General features: G+C 40.6%; 1 protein-coding gene across 7 annotated transcripts in view; it reads left to right on the top strand.

The window, feature by feature from the left end:
• PTPRE (protein tyrosine phosphatase receptor type E) overlaps positions 1-12554 on the top strand; it is a 2530882-nt gene that overhangs the window by 2209870 nt on the left and 308458 nt on the right. For 6 of the 7 annotated variants that reach the window (XM_044056172.1, XM_044056171.1, XM_044056170.1 and 3 more), the window contains one exon: positions 11911-12074. In XM_044056172.1, the coding sequence (XP_043912107.1) occupies positions 11911-12074 (164 nt within the window). The remainder of the gene's footprint in view (positions 1-11910; positions 12075-12554) is intronic. The other variant, XM_044056175.1, reaches the window with a different exon arrangement.

The raw sequence follows: 12554 nt of genomic DNA, 5'->3' as shown, positions 1-12554 counted from the left end.
GATGGCGCCCAAGTTGGAGCTCATATGGATTTCATTTATTTGTAATACACAAAGCATCTGGAGGGGGATCCATAATCTTATAAAAATATAAAATGATAGCCAGAGCCTCTCATCACTCCATCGAGAATATCCTAGTGACCAGGCACCGTGGTTCCTCTGATGAGAAAAGTAGAAAAATCACCTGCCAGAACTCGGGTAATCATCTATGGCTTCTCTGTACTAGGCCCAAAGGAACTCCTTTTCTTGCTGAATTATACACAGGCATAGAACTACTGGTTTCAGACTTCTCTCCTGATTCCACAAAATACCATCATCCAGGATTTCAGCAAAAGACAGACACAATTTGCTACTTCACTTCCCTGTCCCAAAGCACTAGGAAAGAAAATCCAGTCATGCTGCAAAGGTCCTTTTTCCCTTCAGATAACTGTTTCAGTCTTCCCTCATTCAGCTAGTATTCCAGTCTCCTCCTTCACTTTCAGAATTGTCTTTTATGTATCTGAAAAGGAGCTCCACCTTGTGGTGTAATGGAAAACTACAGTCTATTACTTCTACAATGAAATACAGTGGGAGCTACACTCCCCCCACTTGAAAATCTTGGGTTCCCCCAAGAACTGAACAATATTTTTGCATTCAAAAGGTACATTCCACCAAGGGTAATCAGCCTTATGCTTAACTTGGGATAGGGTGTCACCACTGGAGTAGAAGGAATAGGGAATATGGGTGCAGACTCTCTGATGAGCTGTGGTCACAGGTTCCTGTGTACTATGTCCCAAATTGTTATATGCAAGTCTCTGTGGGGGCCGAATCAGTCTCTGCAGTTTTGGTTTGGAAGAGACAGCTAAGGAATTTTGCTCTGAAGGTTTGTCACTCACATCACATTCAGTGTTCAGTTCTTAGGTAGGCATGTTGTTTACTTCTAAGATCTCCTCTTGTATAACTTCACTTTCATTTTCCATAACGGTATGACTTTCCTCAGCACTATTTTCTGAAGTTTGCGTAGCAGGGCCTCCATCAGTATCAGGTTCTGCAAGAGATACAGAAACATTACTTAGACTACTGTTAGGTCTTGGCTGCTCAAAATGACCAGGAACAAATTCCAGTGCATTTACATTGAGATTACAGCCCATGGGGTCTTTAATGTCCTCATAAAAAAGTCCACTGAAACCCCAGCGATCATCACTGTCCTCCTCTCCTTCAGCAGGAGGAAGCATAGGCTTTTGAACATTGGAAAGGATAGTTCCTCTCCACCTTAGCCTTCTGGATCACCTTGAGTTAGGCTTCTGCTGAGCCATTCTGGGTTCCAGATTCGTGAGTCTCACTGATTTTGCCAAAGGCATTAAGTTGTTGCGGTGCCAGGTTTTAATGGGTCCTTCTTTCCCCTCAGGGCAAACTTGGTAGACAGGGATATTATTTACCTGAGAACTAATTATGTAAATCTCAGATCCCCAGTGGTCAGCTAGTTTATGCTTTCCTTGTAGCCCCAAATTTCTCAAAAGAACTCTGTCCCCTGGCTGCAACTCATGCATCTTTACTTTTTTTTTTGTCACTGTGAGCCTCGTTTCCCTGATGTCTTTGTCCTGTTGATTTTTCAGCAAGCTCATAAGCCTGTCTGAAGTTCTTCTTGAGTCTCTCCTCATAACTGCCATGAGATTGCACTGGTGTATCATCAGCTGTGAGTCCAAAGGTGACGTCAACAAGAAGATGAGCTTCTCTTCCAAACATTAGGAATTAAGGCAAGAATCCTGTAGCATAATTCTTAGTACTGTTGTAAGCATGCACCACTGTGGCTGCATGTCTATTCCATTGACGACTCTTCTCAGCAGATAGTGTCCCCAACATGTCTAGTAAACCTCTGTTGAAACACTCAGGCTGAGGATCCCCTTGAGGATGATAAGGAGTGGTGCAGCTTTTTTGGACTCCCAACAGAGTGAGTAGTTCATGGACAAGCTTGCTCTCAAAATCACGTCCTTGATCAGAGTGTATCCTTTTTGGTAGGCCATAGTGTACAAAGAACTTCTCAACTGGTAGTTTTGCCACTGTAATAGCTTTCTGATCGCGAGTGGAAAATGCTTGACTGTATCCGGTATAGTGGTCTGTCACCACCAGCACATTACTGATACCGCCTTAATCCAGTTCAATGCACAGAAAATTTATACAGACCAGTTCCATGGGTGCACTACTTTCCATTTGACCCAATGAGGCAGCTCTGGTCGGCAGAGTCTTTCTCTGAATGCAACAAAGACAAGTACGACAATAATCCTCAACATCGTGCTTCATGCATGGCCAGTAGAACCTGTCTAATGGAATGAAGACATGTACGACAATAATCCTCAACATCTTGCTTCATGCATGGCCAGTAGAGCCTGTCTCGTACCAGACCCATAGTTCTGTCATAACTAAGATGACCATGCTCATCATGCAGTGACCAGAGTACTACTTCTCTATACTTCTGAGGAAGCAACAATTGCCACTTTTCACTGCTGAGTGCACTTGGAGATCTCCTGTACACTAGTCCATTCTGCATCTGAAGTCTGTCCCATTGTTTGGCCAAAAGTCTTGCCAGAGAATGAATATCCATGCAAAGCATATTAACTTGTTTCCTCTCTAAACAGCTACCACCAGCTGACCTAAGGAGTCTTCTCTTTGATCTCTCCTGAGGTCACTGTTACTCAAAGCTGGTAGCGATGAAGCCTGTAAAGTGACCAGATTACAGTAAGTTTGGGGTATGCTTGCTGCAGACATACCCAACTTCTGGGCCCAACATTTAGTGTGTTGTTATCAGGTTGCAATCTGACGCATAGCTCTCACTCCTGGCACTGGAATTTCCACCCATTCATTGTCAGGGTGTAAATCTCCCTGAGGTCTTCTGGACAGACCATCAGCATCTCCATTTTTGTGTCCTGGGCGATATTTCAAACTGAAATTATAGTTGCATAGAGCTGCCATCCATCTGTGGCCAGAAGCATTTAGCTTTGCAGTGGTGTGGATGTATGTCAGAGGACTGCTGTCAGTTTGCACTTCAAATTCAGCCCCATAGAGATATGCAGCTTGTCCATTACCACCCACTTTAAGGCAAGGAATTCCAACTTGTGTGTAGGCAGTTTCTTTCTGTGGGGGATAATCTCCCACTGATAAAAGCCACAGGTCTCAGCATCTTGTCATACTCCTGGTAAAGGACTCCTAAGCTATCCCTGCTAGCATCCACATGTAAATTGTATGGCTTTGTTGAGTCAACATATGCCAGCACAGGGGCATGTGTGAGGCAATGCTTAAGCTGTTCACACGACTCTTCACACTCAGGAGCCCAATGACTCTCGATTTCTTTAGAACCTCTCGGTCCCTTAGGTTTTTTTACAATGATATCTTCATCTGTTTCATCTGCTTTCTCATCATTTTGGAGCAGATGGTTGAGGGGTCTTGCTATCTTTGAAATTCCTTCCACATACCTTCTATAGTAACTGCAGAACCCCAGAAAAGATCATAGCTCTATGATAGGTTTGGGTCTGGGCCAAGATGTCACCACTTCAACTTTGCTGGGATCTGTGGATATTCCATTTGTAGACACTACATGTCCTACATAGGACACTGAAGGTTGGAAGAACTTGCATTTGTCCAATAACAACTTCAGGCCTTCCTTCTTGATCCTGTCCAATACCTTCATCAGTCTTTCTTCGTGCTCCTCTATGGTCCTCACAAAGACAATGATGTCGTCCAGGTAGACTAAGACTTCAGGAGTTACATGTCTCCAACTGTTCTTTCCATGATTCTCTGGAAAGTTGCTGGTGCATTTGATAAACCTTGAGGTAGGCGATCAAACTCAAAACATCCCAAAGGGGTGATGAAGGCAGTCTTCTGTTTATCTTCTGGGTGCATAGGGATTTGATAGTATCCACTCCTTAAGTCTAACAGACTGAATCACTTACTGCCCATCAGGCAATTTAGAGCATCTTCAATCCGGGGAGTTGAGTACTGGTTTGGAATGGTTCGCTGATTCAGAGTACGATAGTCAACACACATGCGAATTGACCCATTCTTTTTCCTGACAACGACAATGGGAGAGGCATATGGACTTCTTGACTCTCGAATTATCCTTGTGGCTTTTAGTTCTTCCAAATGTTTTCTTAAGTCCACCAGGTCTCCTGGAGCTACTCTTCTGGAATGTTCCCTGAAAGGCCGGTCCTCTTTTACTCTTATTCAATGTTCTGCACTTTTTGCAAAGCCCACATCTAGTTCACCAGTAGAAAAACTATTTTTCTTTTTCATTAGTAGCTCTTTAACTTAGGTTAGCCACTCATGGGGCAAGAGATCACCTCCTATATCAATATCTTCCAGGTTCCAACTCGTTGGCCCTGCTCTCATTCCTTGTCAGCACAGAAGCAGGTAAGGGAGTGGCAGCATAAACATTTCCCAAACACACTTGTGAACGCAGGACAGTGGGAGTACTTCCTTTATTCTTTAACTTCACAGGCAAAGTGTCATAAGGATGCTTTAACTTGTCAGCAGGCCAAACTTCTGGGACTAGTTCCAGCCCCGGTGGCAAGTCACTTTCTGGATCCGTTTCCATCATGAGATGGGAGGAAACTGTTTGTCCACACATCCTTACTTTGGCTGTCAAGCAGGTGACCTGACCAGGATGAGTTATATGCTCTTTCCCAGACAGGGTCCACACATGACCAGTTTCATCTTTCTTACTATCCTTCTCCCTTTGAAGGGCACAGAAAACTGGTCTCAGAAGAGGATGTAGTGTTGGGTGTTCCTGGGTTAAATGAGGCATTAGCATTCTTCTGAAGGGGTCAGTATTTGTCCCCACTAAAATTAGATGCTGAATCCTTTCCTTTTGGCCTGGGGCACACAACAGCAAGTGTTTCAAAAACTTCTGTTGACCCAACAACTGAAGTGGAAAATTCTAACTTGAGTTAGACATAACGATCATAAGGGAACTTCGTGTCACTTAGCCCCCAGATCTCCAAATCTTCTAACTTTTCAAGTGGCAAATGCTTTAAGTATTTTTGGTAGAAGTCTCTGTACAGAATGGTGATTTGTGCACCAGTATCCAACAGTGCTTTACTATACACTCCTTCTATTTTTACTGAAACGACAGGGAAGGTCCCAGTAAGCCATCGGGTAATTTCTGTTTCTGCTGCTGTTCAGCTGTATGACAGTCAGTATGTGGCTGAGGTACCACCGGTTGACCTCACCATTTTAAAGGATAAGACTCTTGCTTAGTAATGCTTTGCGGTCTCAGATGCTGAGATTTTGGCTGAGATGGCTTTCCAATTCGGTTGTTCCCCTCAGATGAGCTAGAAGTGTGCATAGTAGGTAGTTTCTCTCCCCTATTACAAGGGTTTGTTTGGAAAAGAGATTCAGGATACTGTCTCTGGATGTTAGATTTTATGGAGCTCTTTGTAACTGGGCACTCAGTTGGCTCCTTCACTGAGGCCCTTTGAAGTTTCCCTGCATTGCACTAGCCAATAATAGTTTGTTCACTTTTTTCAAGTTCTCTGCATTAGGACACTGTCGCTTTATATGCCTTGCATCCCCACAGTGGAAACAAAATCCAGTAGGAACTCTGAACATTGGCTTATTTTGTTCTTCCCTGAGCCCTTTCATGGAGGTTCTAGCTGATGTATTCCTCCCTTCAGCTAAAGTTACCATGGCTTTCTGCAATTCTGCAACTGTCTTGGTGACCTGAGCTATGACGTCTGCAACTGTGACACCTCTACATTGTGGACACTCTGGGTCATGACTCCTATTTGAGTAGTGAGTATGGCTATAGGCTCCTGCTGGGGTTCAGTCACTGTTTTAGTTGCTGTTGAACACTGAGATTTGGCTTCCTCTTCCCTCACCTCTTTAACCAACTGAGAATAAGTTAGAGTCTCTTCCCTATTTCTCATCCTCATTTCCAACACAATGGGGTCGATAGCTTGAGCTCCCTGTAAAATTTGGCTGATCCATACTTGGTCGGCTACTTTCAGATCCACCCCCTTCTTTAGGATGATCTGGTGGAGCATTTTATCTAATCACTTAATGTAATCAGGTAGTTTCTCACCAACTTCTTGATATGTATGTACAAACTGATACAGTAGGTCAGCAGCCCTCTCGGTCCTTCCAAACACATCCTGCAGTACTCCTAAATAGTCCTTGGCTGTGCAATCTTGCTTACCCATCCTTAGATTGCGTATGATATCAGCATCTAATCCCTTTAGACTTTCAGATATCCACTGTTTCTTCTGAGATTCTGGGATATCCCACTTCTCTATGGCTTATGAAGCCTGATCCATCCAGGATTCAAAATCTTCCTCTCCCTGAGGTGTGGGTTGTTTGCCAGAAAAGAAATGCAATTTGTGGTAGCCAAACCCAGTGAATGGCTGTGTAGGCTTTAAGCATTTTTCTATAATACTTCCCAAAGCATTCAACACTTCAGGCCATATAGTATTTATGGGCAGTGAAACTGCAGCTTCTGGTGTAAGGTTCCGACATACTTGGATAGCTTCCACAGGTATTTTCTCTGTTGCTGAGGTAGTGCACTTCTCAGGGATTACTACACGGACTGCACTCTCCCCTGAAATTTGTACAGTCGAAGGTATGTGCTCATACACAAAAGGACATTTCCATTCTAATAAGGCCAATGTGCTCTGCTCGGTCAGGTCCATAGTGCTGTCTAATAAAAATCCATACCCTAAAACTGGTAAGGATCCTGTGACTTGATGTATTTGTATATCAGTCCATGTGACCCCTAGCAACACCAGAACTAAGCAATGCTCTGACTGAGCATTGTGCTGTTTGCACCACTTAGCAGCTACTTCTGGGTTCATGTTTCTGCTGGATTTGCTTTCCACATGTACAGGAGAATAGGGTGGAGTCCAAGGCAGTATAGGCAATCCTGGATGAACCCCCAAATGTAGTGCACCTGCAGATGCAGGAAGTAGATATGGATTCCTTCCTACCTGACTCTGGTGACACCCCTGTAGGCCCAACACACCAAGGTGGCAAAAATGACAGATTTTATTCTAGGTGACACATCTAGTTTAAAAGGCAATAACACAACCACAAACAAATTATTTCAACAGTGCACCAGTTAGCAATAAGGCAAGGTGAGATATGCATGCAATGATAACATACATTCACCCTCTTCCCCAGAACTCAACAGAATAAGATCTTGACATTCAAACATGCACAAAGAAGGCAATATCAATGAGCAGTAAAGCTTTATAATGCAACAATACAAACACGAGAAAAAAATGCACTGTCATTAGGCAATAAAAAAGTTATAATACAACAATACAGATATGAGAAAATGCAATTTCATTGAGCAGAAAAATTCTTGAAGGCAGCAGTACCAACACGAGCAGAATGCAATGTCATTGAACAATGAAGATTTATAATGCAACAATACAAATATGAGAAAATGCAATGTCATTGAGTAGTACTAACACCCTCAACCCCATTAATCAATTCTAAACAGACCAACTATGAAACACTCTATTATACCCTTTTCACTGGCCAGTGACTACTTACAGTCTTGCTGCCTGCATGATGGGACCCAAGTTGGAGCTCATATGGATCCCAGTTAGTTGTAATCCACAAAGCATTTAGGGGTGGGAATCCACAATTTTATAAAAATATAAAATGACGGCCAGAGCCTCTCACCACTCTGTCGAGAATATCCTTGTGACCAGGCACCATGGTTCCTCTGATGAGAAAAGTAGAAAAATCACCTGTCAGAACTCTGATAATCATCTATGGTTTCTCTGTACTAGACCCAAAGGAACTCTTTTTCTTGCTGAATCATATGCAGGCATGGAACTACTGGTTTCAGACTTCTCTCCTGATTCTACAAAATACAATCATCCAGGATTTCAGCAAAAGACAGACACAATCTGCTACTTCACTTACCTGTCCCAAAGCACTAGGAAAGAAAATCCAGTCATGCTGCAAGGCCCTTTTTCCCTTCAGCTGCCTGTTTCAGTCTTCCCTCATTCAGCTAGTATTCCAGTCTCCTCTTTCACTTTCAAAATTGGTTTATATATCTGAAAAGGAGCTTCACCTTGTGGTGTAATGGAAAACTACAGTCTATTACTTCTACAATGAAATACAGTGGGAGCTACATGTGCAGAAATTTGCAGTCACGATACCACTTCAAAGTTAACTGGTTTTGTAAAGTTCATAAAAAATGACTATTACTAAGAAGGACTACACAAAAGAAAGGCAGAAAACATAACAGTATGAAGCAAGAAAAGTTTAAAGTTTAAGTACAAAGAAAATCAAAAAGACATCTGTGAGGATTCCTAGCCTGTTATTTTTTTAAAATAGACTGACACACAAAGTACAGGCTAACTCTTGAAGAAGCAGGTAGATATATTTCAGAGCTGTATACAAGAATTAAGGGAGGGATAGATTCCTGTCCCAGAGACTTCCCATGCTCTGGAACAAGATTCCAATCTACATTAGGCAGAACTCCTCGCTAACACACTCCAAGATAAACCTTGACGAGTGGATGGGAAATAGAAAGTTTACCCCGGAGATCACTTCAATGGCTGTGCTGGACAGAGGCACAGCTAACTAATCTAAGGGGGTGGCGAAAGCCAACACAATTCCGGCTAGGCTTATGAATGCCTTTGGGCAGATAACCTAGTACCTACCTATGAACCTAAGCATAACAAGAACTTATAAAGAAAATGAAATTATCCACTTTAATATCTCACATAGCACAGTAATAAACATGAGTGATCTACATGAAGCAATAACTGGACCAGATGGTAGAGCCAAGGATGTGACATACAAGCAAAACAACTGCTCTGATACCAGTAAAATATATAAGTTCAGAAAGGTAATACAGAAGAAATATGGTATACTGTATTAGCTTGATGGCACTAGTTAAACATTGTGAGTTCACTGATACTAATACAGAAATAAAAACATAGATAATACAGCCATGCTGAAGTTGAAGGGTAAGGAAGCTGAGTCAAAAATGGCCTAGACATGCTGTGGGATTTTGCCATATGTGTTGCTACTTCAGAAATATAGGCAAAGAAGTCTAAGTGATATAATGAGGAAAGTTACTTAAATAAATGAAGAGAGAGTCTGGTTGATACTGTAGAGGATTAAGGTTCTGAGCTGTTAATTAACTGTTTCCTATAGTCAAAGGTACAGGGTTCAACTCTGCCTATTGTGTGACTCTGAGAAAGTCACTTAGCTACAGCTGGGATGCTCTGAAAAGGGGTTCCAATGAGCAGACCGAAGACGCATGTTTTCGAATGCTTCTTGGTCAAACTGACAAAACCGAAACTGCAAAATATCGAAGCACCATGTAAGCTAATTCTTTCCCTGGGAAAGAATTTGCTTGGCCACTTCGGTACTTTGCTGTTTTTGGCACTGTAGTGCGGTCTCGGAGTTGGTATATTGCAAAGCCCCCCACTTAATTTCATGTTTTAATGTGCTTTCTTTTTTTTTTTTGTTGGAACAGCGATTTTTTTCCCTTCGAAAAAAATCGCTGTTCTGACAGTTCGGTTTTGTAAGCTTTCGCTTACATGGGGTCAATTAATCACCGTTCACTTACCTAAGCATTCGGTGATCTAATATAGACCCTCTGGAAAGGGATACTTGTCGGGTGAGCTTAACAGGTTAACAAATTGATAAAAAATAAACTAAATAGCTAACAAAATAAACTGAGAAAAGCAGTCCAAAATGAATCCGGTATTAATGGTGTAAACAGGCATAGTATTGTAAATGATAGTGCATGTATCATGGTGGAGAGCATTCTCAAATGATTATCATAAGAGAAATACAGAAAAGTGATAGTGTTACAAGTGACAGTGCAGATATTGTGGTAGAGAGTATCCTCAGATCATGCTGATTAGCATAGGAAAAGTAAAGACTTCACATTAATCAAAAACCACAAGCCACTGTAGATGATACTCAGTAACCACAAAGGCTGAGGTTCTCCTTTTCTTTACACATATTTAGATAATTAACCAGAGTAGAATTTGACCTTGATTCCTAAGTCAGGGAACAATTCTACTTTATGAAATGAGTACAACTTTAGTCTTTAATGGTTGTCAGGAGTACTGTTCCACTAAGAATTGATAAATGATCTGTAAGGTCAAAAATAAGCAATGTCACAGACACAGGTTTCCAAATACCACATCAATTTACTGCATACTGTACTTTAAACCTACTCTGTTGCTTAATATTTTTTTTTACCTTGTAATCTGAAGAGAAAATATTTCATCTGAACATATATTGTTAAGTTCCATTTGAAAGTGCAAGATGAAATGTTAAACTGAGCAGGCAGGTAAGATTTAAATTTAACATTTCAACCAAAGAAGGTGATCTTCAGAGTGTAACATTCCCCCCTTCCAGTCCTGCATTGCAGTTTTAGTGCTGGGACATGAAACAAGTACAATATGTGGGGATAGAACCCTCAGCCTTCTGTGATTAAAAAAAAAAAAAAAAAAGCAGTAGTTAACTTTTCTGTTGCCATGCATTCGTGCCTCTCAACTTTTTGGTCAGGACAAAGCAAAACATAATGGAGGGACAAAGGCCCAGAATTGGAGGCACTTTTTAAATACATTCTGCCAAATATAGGACAGTTAGAGGAATACATGTATTCATAAACAAGGTTTAATTAAAAAATACATCCTTCAGAGCATGTTAAGTCATTTATGTCTTTATTATTTTGGCAGATCATTAGGGCATTATGTCTTCATTATTTTGGTAACATCAGAAAGATCCACAAACGGTATCCCAAAAGTATAACTTCTTACCTTTGGAATCTACTCACATCCCAGGAATGCTCATGGAGGACAGTTTACTTATTTTGTGTTATTTATTTGCTAGGTAGGTAAATATACTAGATATATATCCCTCTTTTCAGAGGCAAAAGGGAGCATTCTCTGGTTAAGTGACTTGCTCAGAGTCACACAATATGCAAATAGAAAGTTCAAGCCATAGTCCTCTGTGATAAACTGCCGAAGTAAATAGTACTGCACAGCTTAACTTTCCTACTGGGTTGTACTTTTCTTCTCTGTGGCTATTTTTTTAATCATGACAACATAATTTCAGAAGAAATTGCCTTCAGTTATTTCATTATATAATTAAAAAAAAAATAAACATTTTGTTTGCATTTTAATTAAATGCTTAAGAGCATATCTGATATGTTTTACAGTGATTAAAAATTTTGAAGAAAATACTTTCCATGGTGACATGTATCACCTTCTCTATAATTTGCACCACAATATTGTGAATAACTTCAGTTTTCTTTAGGTATTTTCCAAAAACCCCAATTTGCAAAGTAAGATAAATATAGATTAACAGAAAACAGAATGTGTAAACAATAACAGTTAACATAATAAAAGAATGACAAAACCAATCACCACATATCATCCAATTTCTCAATATGCAATCTCAAAAAGATGCGTTTTGAGAAAACTAAGAAAGCCAGCCAGTGATGGACACTTCAAAAGTCTCTTAGGTAGTAAATACCACAAGTGGGGTGCTTGATATGGTACAAAACATCCTACAACAAGCCATGATTCAGTTGTTTACACATTTAATCATTTTGATTATAGCAAAGACTTTGCAATTCTGATGTCAAAGCACATCAGCTTTACGTCCATAACTGCCTGTGCTTTAGCCTTTTTGTGGTATGAGTGGGTCCTTCAAAATCAGAAGCAACAAACTAATCTCTAACACACACACACACACACATTTATATATATAAATATAAAAAAATGTGTGTGTATATATTTGTGCATGTGTGCTAATTATATGTTGCGAACTATGAAACACAGTGTGCAGTTATGGTTTTGCTTTTGTTTAGTACAAGATAGATAAAGGTGCTATGGTATGTACATGAAGATAATAGGCATTGTATTCAAACTGATTTGTTATATGTCTTGTATTTCCCAGCAGGTAGCTGATAGCTGCAAAGCTCCAAGACTGGTAACTCAGTTCCATTTTACAAGCTGGCCTGACTTTGGTGTGCCTTTCACTCCAATTGGTATGCTAAAATTCCTTAAAAAGGTCAGAACTATGAATCCTTCCTTCGTTGGACCAATCGTTGTTCACTGCAGGTGTGTGTTTACATATATGTCCAGAGGTACTAAAAACAGAATCATAGAAATGGTAATTGTGTTTCAGATAAACCATCAAGAAATGCAGTTATATTGTTCTGGGAGTATTTCAAGGAAGTAAATTAATCAAAGTTTGAATGGCTTTGTGTTGCAGAAGAGTGGAGCCTTTACTGTGTCTCAGTTGATCTTTGTTCAGCTATCAAGCCTGGCACATGAGGAGTCAGCTAGGGAGAGACAAGAAATATAGCAGTATTTTACTAGCTTGTATGTTCTGAGAAGAGTAGCAGGGTCATAAGCATAAGTTGATTGCTTCAGGATAAAATCCATAGCTTACAAATACTAGAACTTGCACCGACTGATATTCTCAACCTTAATGGTCTAATGTCATTGTACAATGGGTATGGGGTGGGAAATGGTTAGGCCATAAAAGAAAAAAAAATCGTTATGATGCCAGTATGATGTTACTCCGGGATAATTCAA

Source organism: Protopterus annectens, chromosome 14.part0 (genome assembly GCF_019279795.1).
Source record: "Protopterus annectens isolate FY-2018-M chromosome 14.part0, PAN1.0, whole genome shotgun sequence".
NCBI lineage: Eukaryota > Metazoa > Chordata > Ceratodontiformes > Protopteridae > Protopterus > Protopterus annectens.
Note: the sequence above shows the minus strand (reverse complement) of the source record. Positions and strands in the feature narration are given on the sequence as shown.